Genomic DNA, 25,295 nt, shown 5'->3' with positions numbered 1-25,295 from the left:
ACAAAGTATTCTTTCTTTTATTTTATAAAAGTAAACATAATTTATGATGGTTTTTATTTTATTTTGTTAACCTTGGTTTGTAGCAGAGTCACATAGGAGGAGGGTTTGTATGGAGGTTGAGTAAAGGAGATTTAAGGTTTGGTGGTTAAGGGGTTTGGATTGGCCTTTTAGGACTGTTGTGGGAACAGGTGTGGGGAATCTGGAGGGAGGGGTTGTGATTGGGATTCTTCATGACTCTTCTCTACACACACACACACACTCACACACACACACACTGACCCTCTGTTTCCATCCCCCTTTACAGAGAGTGAGATGGCGCTACAGTTAGAGTGTTGCCAGACTGAGGTGGAGTATGTCAGGAGACGACACAAACAGACAGAGGAGAGACTGGAGGCAGAGAGACAGACACGTCTCGAGCTGGACACAAAGGTACAAAACACACGCACTCATACACACACAACGCTACTTCTCAGCATACTTCACCGTTCACACACAGTCAATGTTCTCCTTCTCTCTCTGACTCTATCCCCCCCTGGTGGTTAGGTGGGTTCCCTACAGGCCCAGCTGGAGCAGTCTAAGAGGAGCGCCACAGAGTTGAAGCGGCAAGTTCGCCGTGTCACCTCTGACCTCCAGGACACCCGCGTTCTCACTGACAGCCTGCAAGGCCGCGCTCACGAGCTGGATCGCAAACAGAGGAGGTGTGTGTTTGTGGGATGTGCGTGTGTGTGTGTGTGTGTGTGTGTGTATACGGAGCTTCATTCAAACAAAAGTGTGTGTGTATGTTTCCAGGTTTGACAGTGAGTTGACCCAGGCTCTAGAAAGAGCAGACAGTGAGAGGGAACTGAAGGATAAAGCTATTCAGGAGAGCACTGCTCTGGGGGCACAGATATACACCCTGAGACGCACCCTACAGGTATGTGCATTTCTCTCTTCAAAAACATAGGTGCAGTTAGTGTGATCGTCCAGGGTTTCGAATCCAGGCTGTCTGCAAGACTCAAGACTGTGTTATCCCAGTAAGCCCCCTGAGCTTGAAGGGATACTACGGTATTTTGGCAATAAGACACTTTATCTACTTCCCCATTTTTATGTTTCTGTGTCCAGTATGAAGGAAGTCTATGGGTATCTGCTAACACAAATTAGCATTGGCTTGCGAAACGACCTATTTTCTTCATACTGGACAAATATAAAAATACAATTGAAAAAAAGGGTATCCACAAGTTCATCTACTCTGGGGAAGTAGATAAAGGGCCTCATTGCCGAATTCCCAAAGTATCCCTTGAAGCCGAGGGTCTGGGTGTTAACACAAGGTTTAAGGTCTCAGGCAAGGTTACTAATCACATGGCATGAAGTTCACCAAACCACATCCACTTCTTTTACACAGTTGTCACAGTAGGTACAGCCTTATTAACTTCTGCTGTGTCTGCATGTAACAGGTGTGAAATGGCTAGCTAGTTAGCGGTGCGCATAAGTAGCGTTTCAATCAGTGACGTCACTCGCTCTGAGACATTGCAGCTTCAATGTAACAGTGTTGCTTCCGTCCCTCTCCTCGCCCCTACCTGGGCTTGAACCAGGGACCCTCTGCACACATCGACAACAGTCACCCTCGAAGCACCGTTACCCGTCGCTCCACAAAAGCCGCGGCCCTTGCAGAGCAAGGGAAACAACTACTTCAAGGTCTCCGAGCGAGTGACGTCACCGATTGAAACGCTACTAGCGTGCACCGCTAACTAGCTAGCCATTTCACACCGGTTACATGTACTGATTTCTGTATGTGTGTGTAGGAGAGCCAGGTGGAGGTGGTACGTGTGCAACAGCAGAAGGAGGAGCTGTGTGCCCAGATCCGTGACCTCAGCGTGCCCTTTCACCTGGCCTCTGATTCGCTGCCGGACCTGAAGAAGCAGCTCCGCCTCCTGGAGACCCAGACTAATGAGAGAGGAGAGGAGCTCACCAAGCTCACTGCTAAGATACAGCAGGCACAGCAGGTATGCATAAACACACACACACTCACGCACATATAGCACACTCACTCACTCACACAGACAAACTAATTTACAGGATGTCTGAACTCAACTATCTGCTCTCTCTCCCTCTTTGTCCACCCCTCCCGCTCTAGTTACACCTGCGTTTTGAGATGGAGATAGAGAGAATGAAACAGATCCATCTTAAAGAGCTGGAGGATAAAGAGGAGGAGTTAGAGGACGTACACAAGTCCTCTCAGAGACGGGTAGGTCACCGCTACTGACCACAGAATGGGACCACTGCTTAGGGTTAGAACAGTTAGCTGAGTGTCAGCTGTTTGAGAATATTTGAATCCTAAGCAACCTGCCTACATATTGTTTGAATTAAAATAGACCAACATAGCTACTGTAGTAGGTCAAAGCCGTATCCTGGAAAACCTTCGTAGAGCATGGGTGAAGGCATGTACATTTCCTTTCTTTTCCTGCTTCAGATCCATGCCTACTTCTCACTTAAAACATCGTTTTTGTGTTTAATATATAAAGTACATGGTTCCTTTGTTTGACTGTTGAACATGGTTACACGATGTCCTCTAAAACACCTGGTTCCTTTGCTCATTTGTGTTAATTATAATAGGGTTATTTTCATTGCCTTGTAGCTGCGTCAGCTGGAGATGCAGTTGGAACAGGAGTATGAAGAGAAACAGATGGTCGTCCACGAGAAACACGACCTGGAGGGACTGATAGCGACACTCTGTGACCAGGTACACACACACACTCACACAAACTACACACAAACAAATGCACACACAAACTCATGTACGCACACACACACACAATACATACTGTACTCATACAAACATACACTCGCATAAACAAACACTCACACACAAACGCACACGTGCGCACTGACACACACACACAGTACATACACACACACACACAGAGACATATATATGCAGGCACACACACACACACACACACACACACACACACACACACACACACATTACTAGCTCTCAGTATAGACAGGGGCCTCATCAACACCACAGAGTACACAGCACCGCATGCTGCATTGACAGGTCTGCTATCACTGATAAAGTAACTGTGCAGTCCTGAATTTACATATTGATAGACTGTGGTCAGACTGCTGATACACACACACACATACACCCTTATACACAAACACACACTCACTGCTGCACAAACTCAATCTCATTGGCTTAAAGTGCTGTTGAATCATGCTGGTCTTTCTATTGACGTGCCTCTGGGCCGCAACTGCGTTTGCGCGTGCTTGTGTGTGTGTGTGTTTGTGTGTGTGTGTGTGTGCTTTCCAGTCCAGGCATTGGGGCAGTATAGATTTTTCCAGTGTAATGCTCTTTGGGTGATGAATTCAGCATGTCACTTCTACCAACAGGCAATACAAAGAAACCCAATATAGCAGGCAGCCGAAAGCCTCTACAACACCTCCTCACTCTGTCAGTCCAGGAAGATGTAGAGTCTGTTTCTGCCTCCCCATGTACAATGCATAAGCCCCACTAACTCCCTCACAGCAACAAATTGGAGAGAGAGAGAGAGAGAGAGAGAGAGAGAGAGAGAGAGAGAGAGAGAGAGAGAGAGAGAGAGAGAGAGAGAGAGAGAGAGAGAGAGAGAGAGAGAGAGAGAGAGAGAGAGAGAGACTTAAGTTCACACAGGACAGGAGCATTTTACCAGATAGGACAGACTGACCCTAGCCCCCCAGCACATAGACTGTTGCAGCATAGATACTGGAGGCTGAGACAGGGAATATAGCTAAAAAAGCCTGGCACGACGTGATGCACCCCTCCTAGGGACGGCATTTAAGAGCACTAGTAAGCCAGTGACTCAGGCCCCATAATAGGGTCAGAGGCAGATAATACCAGTGGAGAGAGGGGAGCCAGCCAGGCAGAGATAGCAAGGGCAGTTCGTCACTCCAGTGACTTGTCGTTCACCTTCGCACCCCTGGGCCAGACTACACTCAATCATAGGACCTACTGAAGAGATTAGTCTCAATTTGGTTGAGGCCAGGTCATCTGATGCAGCACTCCATCACTCTCCTTCTTGGTAAAATAGCCCTTACACAGCCTGGAGGTGTGTTGGGTCATTGTCCTGTTGAAAAACAAATGATAGTCCCACTAAGCCCAAACCAGATGGGATGGCATATCGCTGCAGAATGCTGTGGTAGTCATGCTGGTTAAGTGTGCCTTGAATTCTAAATAAATCACAGACAATGTCACCAGCAAAGCCATAACACCTCCTCCTCCATGCTTTACAGAGGGAAATACACATGCGGAGATCATCCGTTCACCCACACCGTCTCACAAAGACACAGTGGTTGGATCCAAAAATCTCCAATTTGGACTCCAGACCAAAGGACAAATCTCCACCGGTCTAATGTCCATTGCTCGTGTTTCTTGGCCCAAGCAAGTCTCTTCTTATTATTGGTGTCCTTTATTAGTGGTTTCTTTGCAGCAATTCAACCATGAAGGCCTGATTCACACAGTCTCCTCTGAACAGTTGATGTTGAGATGTGTCTATTACTTGAACTCTGAGGCAGGTAACTCTAATGAACTTATCCTTTGCAGCAGTTTCATCATAGCGCTTGATGGTTTTTGCGACTGCACTTGAAGAAACTTTCAAAGTTCTTGAAATGTTCCGTATTGACTGACCTTCATGTCTTAAAGTAATGATGGACTGTCGTTTGTCTTTGCTTATTTGAGCTATTCTTGCCATAATATGGACTTGGTCTTTTACCAAATAGGGCTGTCTTCTGTATACCCCTCCTACCTTTTCACAACACAACTGATTGGCTGAAACGCATTAAGAAGGAAATAAATTCCACAAATTAACTTTTAAGAAGGCACACCTGTTAATTGAAATGCATTCCATGTGACTACCTCATGAAGCTGGTTGAGAGAATGCCAAGAGTGTGCAAAGCTGTCATCAAGGCAAAGTGTGGCTATTTGAAAAATCTAAACATCTAAAATATACACTTTTTTGGTTACTACTATGTGTTATTTCATAGTTTTGATGTCTTCACTATTATTCTACAATGTAGAAAATAGTAAAAATAAAGAAAAACCCTGGAATGAGTAGGTGTTTGTGACGCGTACTGAGTATACGAAGAGGCAGGACGCAGACGCAGGAATTAACAAGGTCAAGGTTTACTTAACAATAAACAAGAGAAATAACAAAGATAGAGTAAACGACATGAAGCTAAACAATCACACACAACATCATCCAGAACAGTCCAGGGCTAAATAGGGGTGGTGATGAGATGATGAGGTGCAGGTGTGCTGGAGGTGATTAGGGTGCGTTGGGTTTCCATTCCGGTGTTGCCGAGGTGGTGCGCTCAGGCTGGTGGCTCAGGCTGGTGGCTCAGTAGACCGGCGAATCAGAGCACCGGAGGGGAGCAACGGGAGGAGACGTGACAGTATTCTAAAACTTTTGACCGGTAGTGTAGGCCAATAGTTTTTAAAATGTTCCGGGTGAAGGTTGGCTTTTTCATGACAAGCTTTATTACTGCCACTTTTAGTGAGTTTGGTACACATCCGGTGGATAGGGAGCCGTTTATTATGTTCAACATAGGAGGGCCAAGCACAGGAAGTAGCTCTTTCAGTAGTTCAGTTGGAATAGGGTCCAGTAGGCAGCTGGAAGAGGCCATGACTATTTTCGTGAATGTGTCGAGAGATACAGGATTAAAAAACTTGAGTGTCTCCATTGATCCTAAGTCCTGGCAGTTCTGTGCAGACTCAGGTAATTTGTCCGTAATTTGCTTTCTAATGATCATGATCTTTTCGTCAAAGAAGTTCATGAATTCATCACTGCTGAAGTGAAGGTCATCCTCTCTTGAGGAATGCTGCTTTTTAGTTAGATGAAGGCCTTCCTCTCTTGAGGAATGGTGCTTTTTAGTTAGTTTTGTGACAGTATCAAAAATACATGTTTGATTGTTTTTAGTCTCCTCAATTAGGTTGGAAAAGTATGCTGATCGAGCAGCATTGAGGGCTCTTCGATATTGCATGTTACTGGCTTTCCAAGCTAGTCGGAAGACTTCCAGTATGGTGGAGCGCCATTTCCGTTCCAATATTGTGGAAGCTTGCTTCTCTGATATTTTCTGTTTACCACAGAGAACATTTCTTGTGAGAAATATTTTTTGTTTTTAGAGATGTGACTGCATCTATGGTATTATGCAAGGTTCAATTTAGATTCTTGGTTAGGTGGTTAACTGATTTTTGTTCTCTGACGTCCTTGGGTAGGTGGAGGGATTCTGGAAGGGCATCTAGGAATCTTCGGGTTGTCCAATAATCTATAGCACAGCTTTCGATAATCCTTGGTTGGGGTCTGAGCAGATTATTTGTTGCGATTGCTAACGTAATAAGATGTTGGTCCAGGATTATAAGGAAAAACTTTGAGATCCACAATATTTATTCCACGGGACAAAACTAGATCCAGGGTATGACTATGGAAATGTGTAGGTCCGGAGACATGTTGGACCAAACCCACTGAGTCGATGATGGCTCCGAAAGCCTTTTGGAGTGGGTTTGTGGACTTTTCCTTGTGAATATTGAAGTCACCAAAAATTTGAACATTATCTGCCAGGACTACAAGGTCAGATAGGAAGTCAGGGAACTCAGTGAGGAACGCTGTATACGGCCCATGAGGCCTGTAAACAGTAGCTATAAAAAGTGATTGAGTAGGCTGCATAGATTTCATGACTAGAAGCTCAAAAGACTGAAATTAGTTTTTTATTTGCTGTCGTAAATGTTAGCAACACCTCCGCCTTTGAGGTGATGCGCGGGGGATATGGTCACTAGTGTAACCAGGAGGAGAGGCCTAATTTAACACACTAAATTCATCAGGCTTGAGCCATGTTTCAGTCATGCCAATCACATCAAGGTTATGATCAGTGATTAATTAATTGACTATGACTGCCATGGAAGTGAGGGATCTAACATTAAGTAGTCCTATTTTGAGATGTGAGATATTATCACAATCTCTTTTAATAATGACAGGAATGGAGGATGTCTTTATTCCAGTGAGATTGCTAAGGCGAACACCGCCATGTTTAGTTTTGCCCGACCTAGATCGAGGCACAGACACGGTCTCAATGGGGACAGCTGAGCTGACTACACTGCCTGTGCTAGTGGCAGACTCCACTAAGCTGGCAGGCAGGCTAACAGCCTGCTGCCTGCACCCTATCTCATCCTTCTACCAGGTGGGCCACAGGGACTTTGACGTGGAGAAGAGACTGAGGAGAGATCTGAAGAGAACCCATGCTCTGCTGGTGGACGCTCAGCTACTACTGTCTACCATAGACAACCCTGGACACAGCCAGGCCCCCGGCAGCAAGGAACACATAGAGCGCCTGCACTGCCAGGTAAACACACACACTATGATGTTATGAAAGTGAATCAAGGTGTGTTTTAGACTCACAATTACAAAAATATCTTCCACTCCCTCTCCCTGTCTTTCTCTCGCTCCCTCTATCTCTCTCTGTCAGTTGGAGGAGAGCGAGGCGAGGAGAGCGGAGGTGGAGAGTGTTCAGAAGACTCTGTCCATGGAACTGGAGAATGCTCAGATAGAACTAGAGAACATCTGCAAACACAAGCATCTGGTGAGCGAGATAGAGGCCTCATGCTGCACCCCTACTACAACGGGTACTAGAATATTATAATGATCAGTCGTGTTCGGGAACTTTGAACATCAAAGTGTTTACAGTCCTACTGAAACCAACAGTAACAGGATCCTGTAGATATGTGAGGACAACAATCTATTGAAGAGAGTCGTTTTAAAGTGTGTGCGTCTATGTGTAGGTGGATGAGCAGGTAGCCCAGCTCCAACATGAGAATTCAGATCTGTTGAAGAGACTAGAGGAGGACCAGGAGGACCTTAATGAACTCATGAAGAAACACAAAGCCCTCATCGCACAGGTGGGTTCCCTCTCTGCCTCATAGTGGCTCAAAATCATGTATAAAAACTTTGCAGGTTCTAAAATTAAAGATGACCAAAACATGATCTTTCTCTCTCTCAGTCCTCCAGTGATATCTCTCAGATCAGAGAGTTGCAGGCTGAATTGGAGGAAGTCAATAAACAGAGACACACACTACAGGAAGAGGTAAGGACTGACAGCTGAGTAATGTGGGGAGATGGTGAACTACACATGCTGTTACTGTGGATAGGAGACTGGCTGAATAACACACTCTGCCATTCCTCTTGTCCTTCGGCCCCTCCTCCTCTCTGTTCCTCTCCTCCCCCTCAGCTTGCAACGAGTGTGGCCAGGGTACAGTTCCTGGAGTCGTCCACCGTGGGCCGTAGTATCGTCAGTAAGCAGGAGGCCAAGGTGTGTGACCTGGAGAACAAGCTGGAGTTCCAGAGAGGACAGGTCAAGAGGTTTGAGGTAAAACGACAACACAAAATGGACAGTAACTTTATCTTACTCTGTCTCTCTTTCACTCTAATATCTCTCTCTTTCTCTCAATTGAATTCAATTTAATGGTGCAATATTGGCATGGTGTACATATTGCCAAAGCAGAAATTCTGAAATTCTATAAATAATGAAAATAATAATCTCTCAGAAAAATCTCTTTGTAGGTGCTGGTGCTGCGTCTGAGGGACAGTGTGGTGCGCCTGGGAGAGGAGCTGGAGCAGAGTGCCGAGACAGAGGCCAGGGAGAGAGAGAACAGTCAGTACTACCAACAACGCCTCCACGACATGAGACATGAGATGGAAGACCTGGCTCAGAGAGAACATGACAGCAGCCGCAGACGCATGGAGCTGGTAACACACACTATACACTGATTGTACAAAACATTAAGGACACCTTCCTAATATAGAGTTGCACCCCCCCACCCCCCCCCCCCTTTTGCCCTCAGAACAGCCTCAATTCGTCGGTACATGGACTCTACAAGGTGTCGAAAGCATTCCACAGGGATGCTGGCCCATGTTGACTCCAATGCTTCCCACAGTGGTGTCAAGTTGGCTTGATTGCCTTTGGGTGGTGGAGCATTCTTGATACACACGGGAAACTGTTGAGCGTGAAAAACCCAGCAGCGTTGCAGTTCTTGACACAAACCGGTGCGCCTGGCACCTACTACCATACCCATTCAAAGGCACTTAAATATTTTGCCTTGCCATTCACCCTTTGAATGACACATTCACCCTTTGAATGGCACACATACACAATCCATGTCTCAATCGTCTCAAGGCTTAAAAATCCTTCTTTAACCTGTCTCCTCCCCTTCATCTACACTGATTGAAGTGGATTTAACAAGTTACATCAATAAGGGATCATAGCTTTCACCTGGATTCACCTGGTCAGTCTATGTCATGGAAAGAGCAGGTGTCCTTAATGTTTTGTATACTCAGTGTACACACACTCATACACACACTGTACACACACAAACACATACTCATATACATGCTACACACACTATACACACCTCACAAAGAGAGAACAGGATAGTAGCCGCAGACATATGACACACACACACACACGAGAGCAGGGCGGTATCTGTAGTGATTGTGTTGTGTGTGTTTCTGTGTATGTAGGCTATAGGTATGTGTGTGTATATATGTGCCTGTTATGTATTCTGAGTGTCAGTAACACTGATGCCCTTTCACAACCTAATGTCCAACCACGCAGACACACAAAGCGAGATACAAACACACACACTCACTCTCTGTCTCCCCTGCATTCTCTCTCTAGCTGTGCCACTGTCTGGCTGTGATTAATCCTCATAGCCTTCTCAAGGTTAAGGACACACACACACCCCATCCCACTCCCCGTGTCTCTATGACAACCACTAACCCCCCACACGTGTGTGTGCGTCATAAAGGGTGTATGTCATATGTACACTTCATGTCATGTGCGCTAGTGTGTGTCGTACATTTGAGTGAATGAGCTAGTGTTTGTGTGTGTGTGTGTGTATGTGAGAGGGAGAGAGAGATGACAGGATGAGAGCAGGGAAAGGGGAAGATTAATAGATCAATCACTCTCTTCTTTCTGTCTACGGAAAAATGCTCCTCGAGAACCCTGACAAACACACATACACACTCTACAGGAAGGCCCAGGACCCGCGGGTGTGTGTGTTTGTGGGTATGTGTACCACAGTATATGACTGATGGTATGATAAGAAATGGGCATTATTATAAGACTCATCCATATTGGCCTGTATTGAATAGCATGGATAAACTTACAGTTGGCCTCTGGCACGGACGCACGCACGCACACACACACACACACACACACACACGTTCTTAGCGTTCCTTGTGGCATGTCTGTCACCTCACCTATGGACACATCTCTCACCTCACCTATGGACACATCTCTCTTTTTCTCTCTCTCTGTTCTCAGGAGATGCAAGTGACGGAGCTGAGTGCAGTCAGACAGACATTACAAGCCGATCTAGAGACATCCATCCGCCGTATTGTTGATCTGCAGGCCGCACTGGAGGAGGTGGAGTCTAGTGACGAGAGTGATGATGATGAGAGGTATTAGTATCTTACTGTGTTTGATGGTGTGAGAGAGGTATAGGGGCAGGGTTAAAGTAATGATGTGTGTTGGAAGAATGACTCTGTTAGGAGTTAGGTGGTCCCGTGTAGCTCATTTGGTAGAGCATGGCGTTTGCAACGCCAGGGTTGTGGGTTCGATTCCCAGTATGAAAATAAAAAAAACGTATGCACTCACTAACTGTAAGTCGCTCTGGATAAGAGCGTCTGCTAAATGACTAAAATATAAATGTAAAATGAGTCAAGGACAGGTACAGGTGTGTTCACAAGGAAGTTACATTATCACTGATCTGACCACTGACCTTTGACCCCTCTCCCCAAGTGTTGCGACGGCTGTGGAATCCTTGACTAGAAAGAGAGACCTGTAAGAACCCTGGGTCCCTCTGTGTGTGTGTGTGTGTGTGTGTGTGTGTGTGTGTGTGTGTGTGTGTGTGTGTGTGTGTGTGTGTGTGTGTGTGTGTGTGTGTGTGTGTTTTCAGACCAGTCTGTTCTCTGACTTGATCCCAGGGCTGTTGATGATGTGGACAGACAGAGCATGTTGCAATGCTAGTTGTGAGCTGAATAGCCTTGTTGTGAGTGGCTGTGTGCATGGCTAGATGTCTGAGCTGTAGTCTGACTGCTCCATTCTACAGAGGCACTTAGCTCCAAAACCCTGTTGGTTTGTCTTGTGGTCTGTGTGTGGACAAGTTCGAGAACCACATGGCTGGAGCAAAGAAATACACGCACGCACGTTTAAGAGACACAAGAAGCTTTTCTCTGTTCTAAGGGGTGTGTTTGAGAGTTCACCAGCTGTGATATTCTTGTCTTCAATAAAGCATGGTACTTACAGTACAGAAGCCAGTTCTGCTCTCTCTCTCTCTCTCTATCTCACTCTCTCCCTCCTGTCCCTCTCTATCATCATTTTACCGTTCCCTCTCTCAATCTCGCCTGCTCTGTCGCTTCTCCATCCCTCTCTCTGTTCTCTTCAACTTCTCTTCCTTGACCTATTACTTTTTAATTCTCGCTCCCTCCATCTACCTCTATTCCACCTCTCTCTCTCCCACCTCTCTCTCTCTCCCACCTCTCTCTCTTCCACCTCTCTCTTCCACCTCTCTCTCTCACCTCTCTCTCACACCTCTCTCTCTCACACCTCTCTCTCTTCCACTGCTCTCTTCCACCTCTCTCTCTCCCACCTCTCTGTCTCTTCCACCTCTCTCTCCCACCTCTCTCTCTCACCTCTCTCTCTCTTCCACCTCTCTCGCCCACCCCTCTCTCTCCCACCCCTCTCTCTCCCACCCCTCTCTCTCACCTCTCTCTCTCCCCCACCCCTCTCTCCCACCTCTCTCTTTTCCACCTCTCTCTTCCACCTCTCTCTCTTCCACCTCTCTCTCCCACCACTCTCTCTCCCACCTCTCTCTCCCACCACTCTCTCCCACCTCTCTCTCTCCCACCTCTCTCTCCCACCTCACTCTCTCCCACCTCTCTCTCTTCCACCTCTCTCTCCCACCTCTCTCTCTTCCACCTCTCTCTTCCACCTCACTCTCTCCCACCTCTCTCTCCCACCTCTCTCTCTCTTCCATCTCTCTCTCTCCCACCTCTCTCTCTCCCACCTCTCTCTCTCTCCCACCTCTCTCTCTTCCACCTCTCTCTCTCCCATCTCTCTCTCCCCCCTCTCTCTCTCTTCCACTCTCTCTCCCACCTCTCTCTCTTCCACCTCTCTCTCTCCCACCTCTCTCTATCCCACCTCACTCTCTCCCACCTCTCTCTCTTCCACCTCTCTCTCCCACCTCTCTCTACCACCTCTCTCTCTTCCACCTCGCTCTCTCCCACCTCGCTCTCTCCCACCTCTCTCTCTCTTCCATCTCTCTCTCCCACCTCTCTCTCTCTTCCACCTCTCTCTCTCTTCCACCTCTCTCTCTTCCACCTCTCTCTCTTCCACTCTCTCTCCCACCTCTCTCTCTTCCACTCTCTCTCTCCCACCTCTCTCTCTCTTCCACCTCTCTCTCTTCCACCTCTCTCTCTTCCACTCTCTCTCCCACCTCTCTCTCTTCCACCTCTCTCTCTTCCACTCTCTCTCCCACCTCTCTCTCTTCCACTCTCTCTCTCCCACCTCTCTCTGGGGGCGCTGATGGCAGATGGGAGAGGTGGTAGTTAGTTAATATACAGTACCAGTATGTGACCTGAGTGTGAATGTCTGACACCCTGACTGTGTCTCCAATATAATCTGCCACCACCTCCAGTCTCACAGCAGGAGAGAGAGGACACAGAGACAGGGACAGGAAATGTCCTGTGGCTGACCCTGGCTTAGAAGTCTTGCATCACTGGCTGTGTAGCGTCACGTGTCTTCTCTCTCTTGGTAGTATGTGTGATCTCTGCCTCTCAGTGACACTGTGTGTGTGTATTTCTCTCTTCCTCAGCGACAGTGTGTCTAGTGTTGGTTCTCAATCTCTGGGCACGGAGGATGTTGGCGAGGGCATCCGTCATTGGCTGGGCGTTCCCCGAGGGGAGGCTAGGGGGGGCTCTCCCTGTGGCAGCAGTACCATCAGCAACCAGTCGGGGCGCCAGTCTGTCACAGACACCATGAGCACTTACAGCTTTCGGTGAGTCGTCAGTTCAGTTTGATTTAGTACAGTTCAACTTGAATAATTCAATTCAATAGTAACTGCATAGATACTAATCCTCTTTTATATGTCAAATGTTTGATTCTCCTTTCTCTTCCTCTCCCCCAGCTCCTGTGTGGACCCAGATGAGGAGGGTTCAGAACCAGGGGGTTGGGTTGGTAATGGGGATAGTTCAGGCCCTGGTCGGGCCTCCTCCTCCGCCCTCTCCGAGCTGTTAGAGGGTCTTCGTAAGCGGCGAGGGAGGGCAGAGACCGGGGAAGGGGGTGGCAGTACTATTTCTCTCCCTATCTACCAGACCACTGGGGACTCAACCCTCCGCCGCAGAGCCTCAGCCCTCTCCTTGGGCCCCAAGGACCTTCAGGAGCCCCGCAGCATCCTCAAACCTCCTTCCCCACTACTGCCCCGAGCCGCCAGCCTGCGCATTATAAGCGAACCCCAGGCTTCATCTGCAGCCTCCAGGGACTCCGGAGCCAAACGCTACAGCTCCGCCGACTCGCTCTCCTCCCTCCCCTCTCTCCCCCTCACCTCCCCCACTGCTTCCTGCTGTCGCCCACCCACTATCTCCATCCCCGAGGAAGACTGTGAAGAACCAATCAGATCCCTGCGCTCGCCCCAGCCAATGAGACGTAGGCTGCTGGAGAGAGTTGTCAGCGAGGGCGGTGGAGAGGGCTGTCTGGGGTCGGAACCCATGGTGTTCCAGAACCGCCGTCTCCTAGGTGACAGTAACCGTGACGACGCAGCCTCTGACATTCTGCCGGCCATCCGACGGGCCCAGTCCAACAGCAGCCTGGCCAATTCAGTCAGAGGGGGTCGGAGGGCACTCAGTGTCCACTTTGGGGAGCTGCCCCCCTCCACACGCAGCAGGAAGGGCTCCGACTCCAGCTCCACCAGCTCAGGGTCTGGGGGGAGCTCCCAGGGAGGAGGGGTGAGGTGTAGGGGGGGTGCGGGGCTGCAGGGAGAGAGGCTGGAGGCGGAGGGAAGTGAGGGTGGAGACGTGGCTTCTGTCATGAAGAAATACCTGAGGAAGAGTCAGGACATGAGGAAGAGTGAGGTTGACTAAGAGGAGAGGAGAGAGGCTGAGGTGAGGTGTAGCATAGAAACATGCACGCACTGTAAGGCAGTCAACACTACAACGTTTGATGTATTCTAATGCGTTCCTCTCTTCTGCTCTGTTCCCTCTCCCTCTGTTTTCTTTCCTCTTCCCCTCGCTTTCTCTCCCCAGCCTGCATGTGTGTGTGAGGAAGGATAAACTGAAGCCACTCACAGAGATCCCTATGCAAGCTGCAAGGAGTCACACTCAAGCCAAAGAGCCATTGAAGATATACACACTCGTGCCAAAGAATCAATGAAGATAGATACACACTTAAGTTAAAGATGTGCTGAAGATATACAGTACATTCGGAGCATATTCAGACCCATTGACTTTTTCCACACATAGCCTTATCCTAAAATGGATTAAATTAATTGTTTTCCTCATCAATCTATACACAATATCCCACAATGACAAAATTAAAATAGGTTTTTAGAAATGTTTGCTAATTTATTAAAATTAAATAACAGAAATACCTTATTTACATAGGTATTCAGACCCTTTGCTATGAGACTCGAAATTGAGCTCAGGTGCATCCTGTTTCCATTGATCATCCTTGAGATGTTTCTACAACTTGATTGGAGCGCAATCAAGATTTCGAAAGGCCCACACCTGTCTATATAAAAGGTCCCACAGTTGACAGTGCATGTCAAAGCAAAAAACAAGCCATGAGGTCGAAGGAATTGTCCAGAACCTTCCAGAAGGAAAACCATCTCTGCAGCACTCTACCAATCAGGCCATTATGGTAGAGTGGCCAGACGGAAGCCACACCTCAGTAAAAGGCACATGACACTCCGCTTGGAGTTTGCCAAAAGGCACCTAAAGGACTCTCAGACCATGAGAAACAAGATTCTCTGGTCTGATGAAACCAAGATTGAACTCTTTGGCCTGAATCCCAAGGGTCACGTCTGGAGGAAACCTGGCACCATCCCTACAGTGAGCCATGGTGGTGGCAGCATCATGCTGTGGGGATGTTTTTCAGCGGCATGGACTAGGAGACTAGTCAGGATCGAGGGAAAGATGAACGGAGCAAAGTACAGAGAGATCCTTGATGAAAACCTGCTCAAGAGCGCTCAGGACCTCAGACTGGGGCGAATATTCACCTTCCAACAGGACAATAAACCTAAGCACACAGCCAAGACAACGCAGGACTGTCTTCGGGACAAGTCTCTGAATGTCCTTGAGTGGCCCAGCCAGAGCCCAGACTTGAAGCCGATCTAATATCTCTGGAGATACCTGTACAGCAACACTCCTCATCCAACCTGACAGAGTGCCTAGCTTGGTGTGCCAAGCTTGTAGCGTCATACCCAAGAAGACTCAAGACTGTAATCGCTGTCAAAGGTTCTTCAACAAAGTACTGAGTAAAGGGTCTGAATACTTATGTAAATGTGATATTTCAGTTTTTTTGTTTTTAATAAATTTGCAAAAGAATCTAAAAACCAGTTTTTGCTTTGTCATTATGGGGTATTGTGTTTAGATTGAAAAGGGGAAAAAACGATTTAATCAATTTTAGAATAAGGCTGTAACATAACAAAATGTGGAAGAAGTCAAGGGGTCTAAATACTTTCCGAATGCACTGTATACACATTGAAGTCAGAGTCAATAAAAATATATACACACGCTTAAGTGAAGACTTAATTAAGATACAGTGGGGAGAACAAGTATTTGATACACTGCCGATTTTGCAGGTTTTCCTACTTACAAAGCATGTAGAGGTCTGTAATTTTTATCATAGGTACACTTCAACTGTGAGAGACGGAATCTAAAACAAAAATCCAGAAAATCACATTGTATGATTTTTAAGTAATTAATTTGCATTGTATTGCATGACATAAGTATTTGATACATCAGAAAAGCAGAACTTAATATTTGGTACAGAAACCTTTGTTTGCAGTTACAGAGATCATACGTTTCCTGTAGGTCTTGACCAGGTTTGCACACACTGCAGCAGGGATTTTGGCCCATTCCTCCATACAGACCTTCTCCAGATCCTTCAGGTTTCGGGGCTGTCGCTGGGCAATACGGACTTTCAACTCCCTCCAAAGATTTTCTATTGGGTTCAGGTCTGGAGACTGGCTAGGCCACTCCAGGACCTTGAGATGCTTCTTACGGAGCCACTCCTTAGTTGCCCTGGCTGTGTGTTTCGGGTCATTGTCATGCTGGAAGACCCAGCCACGACCCATCTTCAATGCTCTTACTGAGGGAAGGAGGTTGTTGGCCAAGATCTCGCGTTACATGGCCCCATCCATCCTCCCCTCAATACGGTGCAGTCGTCCTGTCCCCTTTGCAGAAAAGCATCCCCAAAGAATGATGTTTCAACCTCCATGCTTCACGGTTGGGATGGTGTTCTTGGGGTTGTACTTATCCTTCTTCTTCCTCCAAACACGGCGAGTGGTTTAGACCAAAAAGCTATATTTTTGTCTCATCAGACCACATGACCTTCTCCCATTCCTCCTCTGGATCATCCAGATGGTCTTTGGCAGACTTTAGACGGGACATGCGCTGTCTTGAGCAGGGGGACCTTGCGTGCGCTGCAGGATTTTAATCCATGACGGCGTAGTGTGTTACTAATGGTTTTCTTTGAGACTGTGGTCCCAGCTCTCTTCAGGTCATTGACCAGGTCCTGCCGTGTAGTTCTGGGCTGATCCCTCACCTTCCTAATGATCATTGATGCCCCACAAGGTGAGATCTTGCATGGAGCCCCAGACCGAGGGTGATTGACCGTCATCTTGAACTGCTTCCATTTTCTAATAATTGCGCCAACAGTTGTTGCCTTCTCACCAAGCTGCTTGCCTATTGTCCTGTGGCCCATCCCAGCCTTGTGCAGGTCTACAATTTTATCCCTGATGTCCTTACACAGCTCTCTGGTCTTGGCTATTGTGGAGAGGTTGGAGTCTGTTTGATTGAGTGTGTGCACAGGTGTCTTTTATACAGGTAACGAGTTCAAACTGGTGCAGTTAATACAGGTAATGAGTGGAGAACAGGAGGGCTTCTTAAAGAAAAACTAACAGGTCTGTGAGAGCCGGAATTCTTACTGGTTGGTAGGTGATCAAATACTTATGTCATGCAATAAAATGCTAATTAATTACTTAAAAATCATAATGTGATTTTCTGGATTTGGGTTTTAGTTTCCGTCTCTCACAGTTGAAGTGTACCTATGATAAAAATTACAGACCTCTACATGCTTTGTAAGTAGGAAAACCTGCAAAATCGGCAGTGTATCAAATACTTGTTCTCCCCACTGTATATACACACTCAAGCCAAAGATGTTGTGGATTGTGTGGTTAATTGAAACATTGAGCCCACTGAAGATCAATGATCAGTTAGATTAGAAGCACTGTTATGAAAATAAAAAAATTTGCGAAACTGTGTTCCACCACCTATAAATCTATGGCAAGACTTAAATGGCTGTCTAGCAATGATTAACAATCAACTTGACAGAGCTTAAATATTTTTTTTTTTAAGAATAATGTGCAAAGCTCAGAGACAGCTGTAATTGCTGCCAAATGTGATTCTAACTGTATTGGCTCAGGGGTGTGAATACTTATGTCAATTAAATATTTCTGTATTTGATTTTCAATAAATGAGCAACAATTTTGGGGGTATTGTGTGTAGATGGGTGAGAAAAAAAATCAATTTTATCCATTTTGAGTTCAGGCTGTAACAAATTGTGGAATAAGTCGAGGGGTATGAATACTTTTCTGAAGGCACTGTAACTAACGCTGGGGTCTGCTTTGAGTTGGTCACTAGTTCTAAGGCAGATGTAGAGGTGGCAGGTAGCCTTGCAGTTAAGAGCGTTGGGTGAGTAACCAAAAGGTCGCTGGTTCAAGTCCCTGAGCCGTCTAGGTGAAAAATCAGCCGATGTGCCCTTCAGCAAGGCACTTAACCCTAATTACTCTGGTCCTGGAGTGCCACAGGTATTGTAGGGTTTATTCCCTAGAATCAGACTACCAGCGATGTCTCCTGTCCAGAATCTAACAGAAAACTGCACTAATGGTTCAGTTGGATTATATTTATGAGGTAGAAAGGTAAAGGTAGGGGTCAAGGTAAGCTAGGTGATTTAGGACTGGGTGTCAGACTGCAGTGATGTCTCTCCAGTATCCTCCAAATCCATCTGTTCACCAGAATCTTACCGAGAACTACACTGAGTATACAAAACATTAACTGCTCTTTCCATGACAGACTGACAAGGTGAAAGCTATGTTCCCTAATGTCATGTTAAATCCACTTCAGTGTAGAAGGGGAGGAGACAGGTTAAAGGAGGATTTAAGCCTTGAGACATGGATTGTGTGTGCCATTGAGAGTGAACGAGCAAGACAAAATATTTAATTTTAAGTTCCTTTGAACGGGGCACGGTAGTAGGTGCCAGGCACACAGGTTTGTGTCAAGAACTGCAACGCTGCTGGGTTTCACACGTATCAAGAATGGTCCACCACCTTAAGGACATCCAACACGGGCCAGCATCGCTGTGGAACGTGTGACACTTTGTAGAGTCCATGCCCCTACGAATTGAGGCTGTTCGTGGGCAAAGGGCAGGTGCAAGTCAATATTGGGAAGGTGTTCCTAATGTTTGGTATACTCAGTGCATATTACAGTCCAGCTGGATATAAAGGCAGGAGCCAATGGAAGTGTTGACCCTAGAGGTAGGGATCAAGTGTAGGTTAATTTGGGACAGGTTGTTCTGCCGCGTTCAAAACTGAACTCAGACTTCAGTGCGTTCAAGAAAACTGGGGGGGGGGGTTTGAACAGTCACTCAGAATTCCAAGTGGAGAACTCAGGCGTCTTTCTAGAGCTATGACTTTCCGACCTGAAGAGCAGACATGACGACGTTAGATAAACATGACCGACTAACATGGTTTGTAGATTAATGGTGATAAACCAATTATATGTAGTTTCATATACACAGTACATGTTGATTACTACCACTATGACCAGGACAAGACCATTTCTTCCAAACAATTTATTTACAAAGCACCAACGTGTACAGGATAAACAGCCTTAGTTTAAATAGTTTGATCCATGTAATGCACAGGTAGAAAGAAACAACTAAATTGATTGACAGAACCTTTGGTCAATCTAAACTGTAACAGGACATTTGGAGCAGCAGCACCTGAAACAGACCAAAGAAATGGTTGTCATTCAGTAAAGCCAAATCAGCAGTCATCAGGCTACACACCTCAGGCGCCAAGGTTTTATGTGCAATGCTTTATCCTAGATCAGCAGTAAAGCGAGACTAAGGAAACATCTACTCAAACTAGATTATTTTAAAATTAGTCCACTGTTGGTCCCAAAATGTTTTGCATGTCAGCAGTCAAGTTTAAGATAAGCGCTTTGCTTCATGGAAAATCCTGTTTGACATTGCAGGCGACTGCCGACTGAACAAATCACCTTGCATCATAAATAACGACTCACTATTTTTAGCTCAGTCCGTGACAATTTTCCCCATCATACAGTTCTGATGATCTAGAACACAGCCAAAGTGTCACATGCCTTGGGGCAAGTGACACTTCGCTTCTTTAAAGTCCAATCTTAACGTACCTGCTGACTTGCAAAACATTTTGTGACTATCGTGGACTATTGAAAAAACATGTACTTAACAAAAATATAAAAACGCAACAATAAACTATTTTACTGAGTTATAGTTCATAAGGAAATCAATTAGGCCCTAATCTCTGGGGCAAGGGCACAACCATGGAAGGCCCACCCACTTGGGAGCCAGGCCCAGCCAATAAGAATGAGTTTTTCCCCCACAAAAGGGCTTATTACAGACAAACTCTTTCATCAGCTGTCCGGGTGGCTGGTCTCAGACAATCCTGCAGGTGAAGAAGCCAGATGTGAAGGTCCTGGGCTGGCATGGTTACACGTGGTCTGCAGTTGTGAGGCTGGTTGGACATTATGCAATATTCTCTAAAACGAAGTTGAAGGCAGTTTATGGTAGAGAAATTAACATTCAATTCTCTGGCAACAGCTCTGGTGGACATTCCTGCAGTTAGCATGCCAACTGCACGCTCCCTCAAAACTTGAGACATCTCTGGCGATATGTAACAGAACTGCACATTTTAGTGGCCTTTTATTGTCCCCAGCAGAAGGTGCGCCTGTAATGATCATGCTGTTTAATCAGCTTCTTGATATGCCACACCCATCAGGTGGATGGATTAGCTTGGCAAAGGAGGAGAAGTGCTCACTAAAAGGGATGTACACAAATTTGACAGAAGCATTGTGCGTATGGAAAATTTCAGAGATCTTGTATTTCAGCTCACAAAACCAACACCTTACATGTTGCGTTTATATTTTGTCCAGTGGAGTGGATTTTCTATATGCCATTTAGCCAAAGCAACCTAGTCATGCGTGCATACATTTGGTCCCAGGAATGGAACCCACAATCCTGGCATTGCAAGCACCATGCTCTACCAACAACTTCTGGAGGACCACTCAGGGCTTAGTATTACTCCCCTGAGGCAGTCTCCAGGTAGTCACTTACCTGGGATTACTTTCCCCTGCCTCTTCCTCTCCCCTTTCCCTGAAACACACAGAAACAACCATTTTAAAACCAGGCCAGTCGTGAGTCTAACAGGAGACAGAAGCTTGAGTGCACTATATAGGGAACAGGGTACCATTTGGGACAAAGCCAGAGTTTCTCAGATTGAACAGGAAAGTAAATATAGCAAGGTATAAATATTAAAAGGCAGAGTAAATATTAAAGCACCTTTTTGGGAGGGTTCTCATCATCTGACGCAGGTCTGGAAGGAGAGAGCATAAATTAGGGCTCTGGCAACCGAATACAGCAACAATTACATTTCTGTAAAGCACTTACAGGAAATGGATTTCATAAATGCATCATAGACGCATCGATTAACACCACTTACTCATCTGCTGCCTCTGCCTTCTTTTTCTGGAAAAGGGGAACAACATTAGCCTGATCAGTTTGTGCATACCATCTCGTCGCCAAGCTTGGAATGGACATACTGATGAGTAAGAATAGCACATTCTAGAAGTATGTGTATTTCAGTGCCAAGTGCCCAAATGTCTGAAAATGTTAACTGAAATATAAAATCATTCAAAAATAAAATGTGCTAGAATTTTTCAGATCTAAAAGATACCTTGCCTGCAGCATTTCCATTCTTGGCAGGTGCTTTCTTAGCAGGCTTCACAGGAGACTCCTCAATATCTTCCTCCTCCTCATCCATCTCCTCATCACTCTCCATGCCCGAGAAGTCATCCTCCACTTGAAAACAACAAGTTACATAAACGACAGCTCCCAGTTAGAAAGCCCTGTAATTTATGGCTGTCTGAACCTCTTCTAGAGCTACCCCCTGGAAAAACGTTATTATAACACCAGATCCTACAGTAATAAACCAGCTACTCCTCAAGACCATGATAAGCTGGAAGGCTAGAGGCCTTCATTTTCACACCCATCAACCCATCATTTAGGGCATCCCTACTCACGTGCGACGTGTTCCCCACAGATGTAAACAGGTCCGGCTCCACTCTTCAGCCTGAAGGTGACAGGAGGGTGGAGTTCAATCCCAGAGAGATTGACCTGGAGAGAACAATACAGACAATAAGTGTTGCTATTCAAACTGACCTAGGCACCCAACTAGGATAGGCCTGTAACCACTGGTGATTACTCCCTCAACATTAGCAGATTTAAGTTAACTTTAATTAGCCATGTAGGACTAGGGCATTGGGAAGTGCATTTTTATTTTTTATTTTTACAATCATTCAATTGATAAACCTGGTTTTCTATTGTGAAGTTATCGGCACAGCAATAGGCTTAAAATCAAAATTCAGGTTGCCACAGAACAAATTGATTGGGACTACATTTTACCATGGGCATGCCATTGGCATGCAGGGTGGCCATGGGTACACCTTTAACATTAGCCAGTTCTCCAGTAATCAACTCCACAATGTTGAACTCTTCCTTGGCGCCTGCGCCCAGACACATCTGCCAAAGACATGTCAGTCATTTGAAAATGCACCAATGAAGTTATTTAAATTGCGTTCCAGGTTGTATTGATTGCAGTTGTGCTACCCAAATTAACAGATCTCAAATGTAATTCAGACATGCTCAGCAGGGCTGCAATAAAGACAACCTGAAACAAAGTCAGTTCACGTGTTTGTACAGCACTTTTTGGATTGTAAAATGTCAAAGATTCGCCATGTTGAGTAATGACTTACAGTTCTCAGGGCGAGTTGATGTTGGTAGTTTGTGTCATCCGTTTTGAATGTTTCCTCCATCTTTGACTCACTGAGTTCGCAACCTACAAAACAGAATACAAAAATAAGCTGATTCCTTCTAACAGCTCTGAAAACTACATAAAAAAAAAAAAAAAAAGGGCACTATAGGTACACAATTTCTAGCTAAATATAACCTACCCCATAGTGTCGACAGTGGTTTTTCCTGTTTGTGCATTTTTACAAATTTGAGAGTTTACCTGGGGAAAACAAATAGACTCGTGACTCACTCACGTGGAGACAACCTTCACATTAAAAACCATGTGCAACGGAGTAGATACAAAAAAATAATAAGTTATTCAAGGCCTATATTTATTTAGCCGACTAAAGGCCACAGGGAAGGACGTTTCTGGTGGAGTTATCAGTTTAGTCAGCTAATATTTATTAAAACCAAGGAATTTCGCCATCAAAGCCTAAATCATAACGTCGCATGAAGTTCCTTACCGAAGACGTTCCACTTCAAATTGATCCTGGACAGATGGAGAACGAGAAATACAATCCCCGAAATTTACGATTATAAAGAAGATGAGAAGACAGGTGACGCTAATAAAGCATCAAGCGCCAAAGCTGATTGGCTCGTTAACGGGCGTGACACATCCTAGAACAGAGGCACTGAGTGATTCCCAATCCACCGCCTAGCCCCTACCAACTCGCTCTGATGGCCCTCTGTTGTCACGTGTTGGTGACTTCCAGAGAGTGGAGATCAATAAACACATCAACTTCTGAACACTCTTGACTTGAATGACGCAATTCATGTTCCACTTTTAAATAATAAAACGAGCATGAAATTCAAATGAACAAATACTCATTTTACAAAATATAAACCTCATAAACATTTCATTTGGGAGGTGTTCCATCTTTTACATGTGTCAAGTCTGGACATCAGAAATAAACAAATGCATGTGTCATATAATTAGGCACCCTCTCCATTCTTTTGTGTAAAATTGCTCATCGGGTGCCCAGTAGAGCGGTCATGGAGTGGAGAGCATGTTCTTGAAAATGGCAATGGAAAGTCAAAAAAACAAGGTGTCCGAGTGAGAGCGGTGTGAAGTCTGGATGAGTATGATGACGATGACGCCAGCAACGGAGGGAGGAAGAGTGAGGGGAATACTGGATGGACTGCTGTTGATAATAGTTGGATAAAGAAGGCTAGAATTGAAGTTAGGAAGAAGACGTCTGGTGAGCCTGCTGCTCAGCGCGATCATTCCTCTCAGGAACCTGTAAATAGCTTGAGGTTGATGAGGAGAGTAACCCCACAGAAAAAGAGGAGGATGAGGAGAGTGAAGAAAAAGATGATGAGTTTGAATCCGATTAAGCTAGCAACAACGAGAGAGACGGTGTATCGATGAAGATCGGTGTCAAGTGCAAACAGAATGAGCTGTACTCCGGAACGAGCGCTGGAGGTGATATGGAAGGGAATGGGGATGAATTACCTGAGGTGGCAGGTGTGGTGTTGAGCTTGGAGTCCGAGCCGTACACCGATGGTCATGATAGGAGTGACCTGGTCCAGTAGGAGTGACATTTTTGGATAAAGTGGACCCCTGCCTTTTGGCTGACCCATATGTGGTTTTAGGTTGAGGGAAAGAAGGAGTTAGGTACTGTTGAATCGGTCAAGGTAACACAAAGTGGATTTTTTGTGTGTCTTCCACCCAGAGGGAGCGGCGCTCCGCGCCACGTGAATGGGGACCAGACCTGTTACTTGCTTTGCTCTCAAGAACCGGGCGCAATTGAAAGGAATAATTACTGGGGTAGCGGTAAGGGTGGAGGTGGATCAACTGAAGTTAAAGATTCCCAGTGTCTGTGACGGTCACCGTTTGGTGCGAAACAGAAAAGTCACTGTCCTGTTGAGTTTTGATGCTGAGTCGTTGCCCAACAAAGTCATGTTAGGATATATCAGTTATCCCGTAAGAGCTTTATTGCCGAATCAACTACGGTGTGTCAGGTGCCAAGTTTACTTGGCCCAGCGTGGTCCGGGTTTGGCCGGTGTAGGCCGTCATTGTAAATAAGAATTTGTTCTTAACTGACTTGCCTAGTTAAATAAAGGTAAAATAAAAAATGAAAATAAAATAGTCATGTTGCAGCAGTGTGTAGGAGGGAGAATCCTAGATGCGAGAAGTGTGCATGGGACAAAGGAATGTGTAGTATCTGTGAAAGAAGTGGTATGTCTTAACTGTAGGGGTGCCCATGTTGCTGGGGATCAGAAGTGTCCGGTGCGAGAGAGGCAGGTGGAGGTTGCCAGGGTCAGAGTTGTACAGAAGGTGTAGCATGCTGAGGCAGTGAAGAAAGTAGAGGAAATGGGTCAAGGGTGAGAGATCCCCCACTCTCCAAGGGTCTCACACACTTGTACATGTGTGAAACAGGACAAATATAAGCACCCCCTATTTGACCTTTGATGGGCCTACAAATGAAATGTGCTTCAATAAGGTTGGCTTTTTAGCGTTCATTGCCATGGTTATCAACTGTACCGCAGGAATGGAACGTAAATCACAGAAAATAGGAGTTGTGGTGGCAGCTGCAGAGAAGTATTTGGGATTATGAGGTTTTACTGCAGAAGAGTTACAGGGTGTGTTGAATGGTAGTGTTCTGTACTCCCGGGGGGGTAATTTATTTATTTTTTTAATTTTCAAATTTTTGTATCACAAAGTATAATGGATTTAAACTCCAGTCCAGTTGGTGACGGTAATGCAACGTTAATATTGGATGCCAACTGCCGTTAAACCCCACTGAAGAAGAAGAAGAAGAAGAAGAAGACCGTGCCTTATGGGATTCCACTTCGATATGAAGCCGGCAGAGTTGCAGGCTCAGTCGAAGTGCGTACCGGAGGGGCTAACACCCTCGATCATTTTCTTTCCCTCAGCTATGGGACACTTGGCGGAGGCGTGCATGAAC

General features: G+C 45.9%; 2 protein-coding genes across 3 annotated transcripts in view; one reads left to right on the top strand and one right to left on the bottom strand.

The window, feature by feature from the left end:
• LOC121541512 (unconventional myosin-XVIIIb) overlaps positions 1–14,540 on the top strand; it is a 33,332-nt gene extending 18,792 nt beyond the window's left edge. Inside the window, exons 27-43 of one of the 2 annotated variants that reach the window (XM_041850578.2) lie at positions 305–429; positions 544–698; positions 790–913; positions 1,782–1,982; positions 2,114–2,224; positions 2,615–2,719; positions 7,189–7,350; positions 7,474–7,587; positions 7,787–7,903; positions 8,005–8,088; positions 8,233–8,370; positions 8,565–8,750; positions 10,327–10,463; positions 10,804–10,845; positions 12,878–13,060; positions 13,190–14,162; positions 14,304–14,540. In XM_041850578.2, the coding sequence (XP_041706512.1) occupies positions 305–429; positions 544–698; positions 790–913; positions 1,782–1,982; positions 2,114–2,224; positions 2,615–2,719; positions 7,189–7,350; positions 7,474–7,587; positions 7,787–7,903; positions 8,005–8,088; positions 8,233–8,370; positions 8,565–8,750; positions 10,327–10,463; positions 10,804–10,845; positions 12,878–13,060; positions 13,190–14,141 (2,936 nt within the window). In that variant the 3' untranslated portion in view covers positions 14,142–14,162; positions 14,304–14,540. The remainder of the gene's footprint in view (positions 1–304; positions 430–543; positions 699–789; positions 914–1,781; positions 1,983–2,113; positions 2,225–2,614; positions 2,720–7,188; positions 7,351–7,473; positions 7,588–7,786; positions 7,904–8,004; positions 8,089–8,232; positions 8,371–8,564; positions 8,751–10,326; positions 10,464–10,803; positions 10,846–12,877; positions 13,061–13,189; positions 14,163–14,303) is intronic. The other variant, XM_041850579.2, reaches the window with a different exon arrangement.
• Positions 14,541–19,116: 4,576 nt separating this feature from the next.
• npm2b (nucleophosmin/nucleoplasmin, 2b) lies at positions 19,117–23,004 on the bottom strand. Its single transcript, XM_041850100.2, has 10 exons — positions 22,851–23,004; positions 22,548–22,606; positions 22,350–22,432; positions 22,000–22,116; positions 21,618–21,711; positions 21,272–21,396; positions 21,038–21,063; positions 20,878–20,911; positions 20,653–20,691; positions 19,117–19,281 (listed from the first exon to the last, which is right to left on the bottom strand). The coding sequence occupies exons 2-9, from the start codon at positions 22,582–22,584 to the stop codon at positions 20,659–20,661; spliced, it is 549 nt and encodes a 182-aa protein (XP_041706034.1). The 5' UTR covers positions 22,585–22,606; positions 22,851–23,004; the 3' UTR covers positions 19,117–19,281; positions 20,653–20,658.
• Between the last annotated feature and the right edge of the window lie 2,291 nt (positions 23,005–25,295).

Source organism: Coregonus clupeaformis, chromosome 27 (genome assembly GCF_020615455.1).
Source record: "Coregonus clupeaformis isolate EN_2021a chromosome 27, ASM2061545v1, whole genome shotgun sequence".
Taxonomy (NCBI): Eukaryota; Metazoa; Chordata; class Actinopteri; order Salmoniformes; family Salmonidae; genus Coregonus; species Coregonus clupeaformis.
This window is presented reverse-complemented; position numbering and strand designations above follow the sequence as displayed.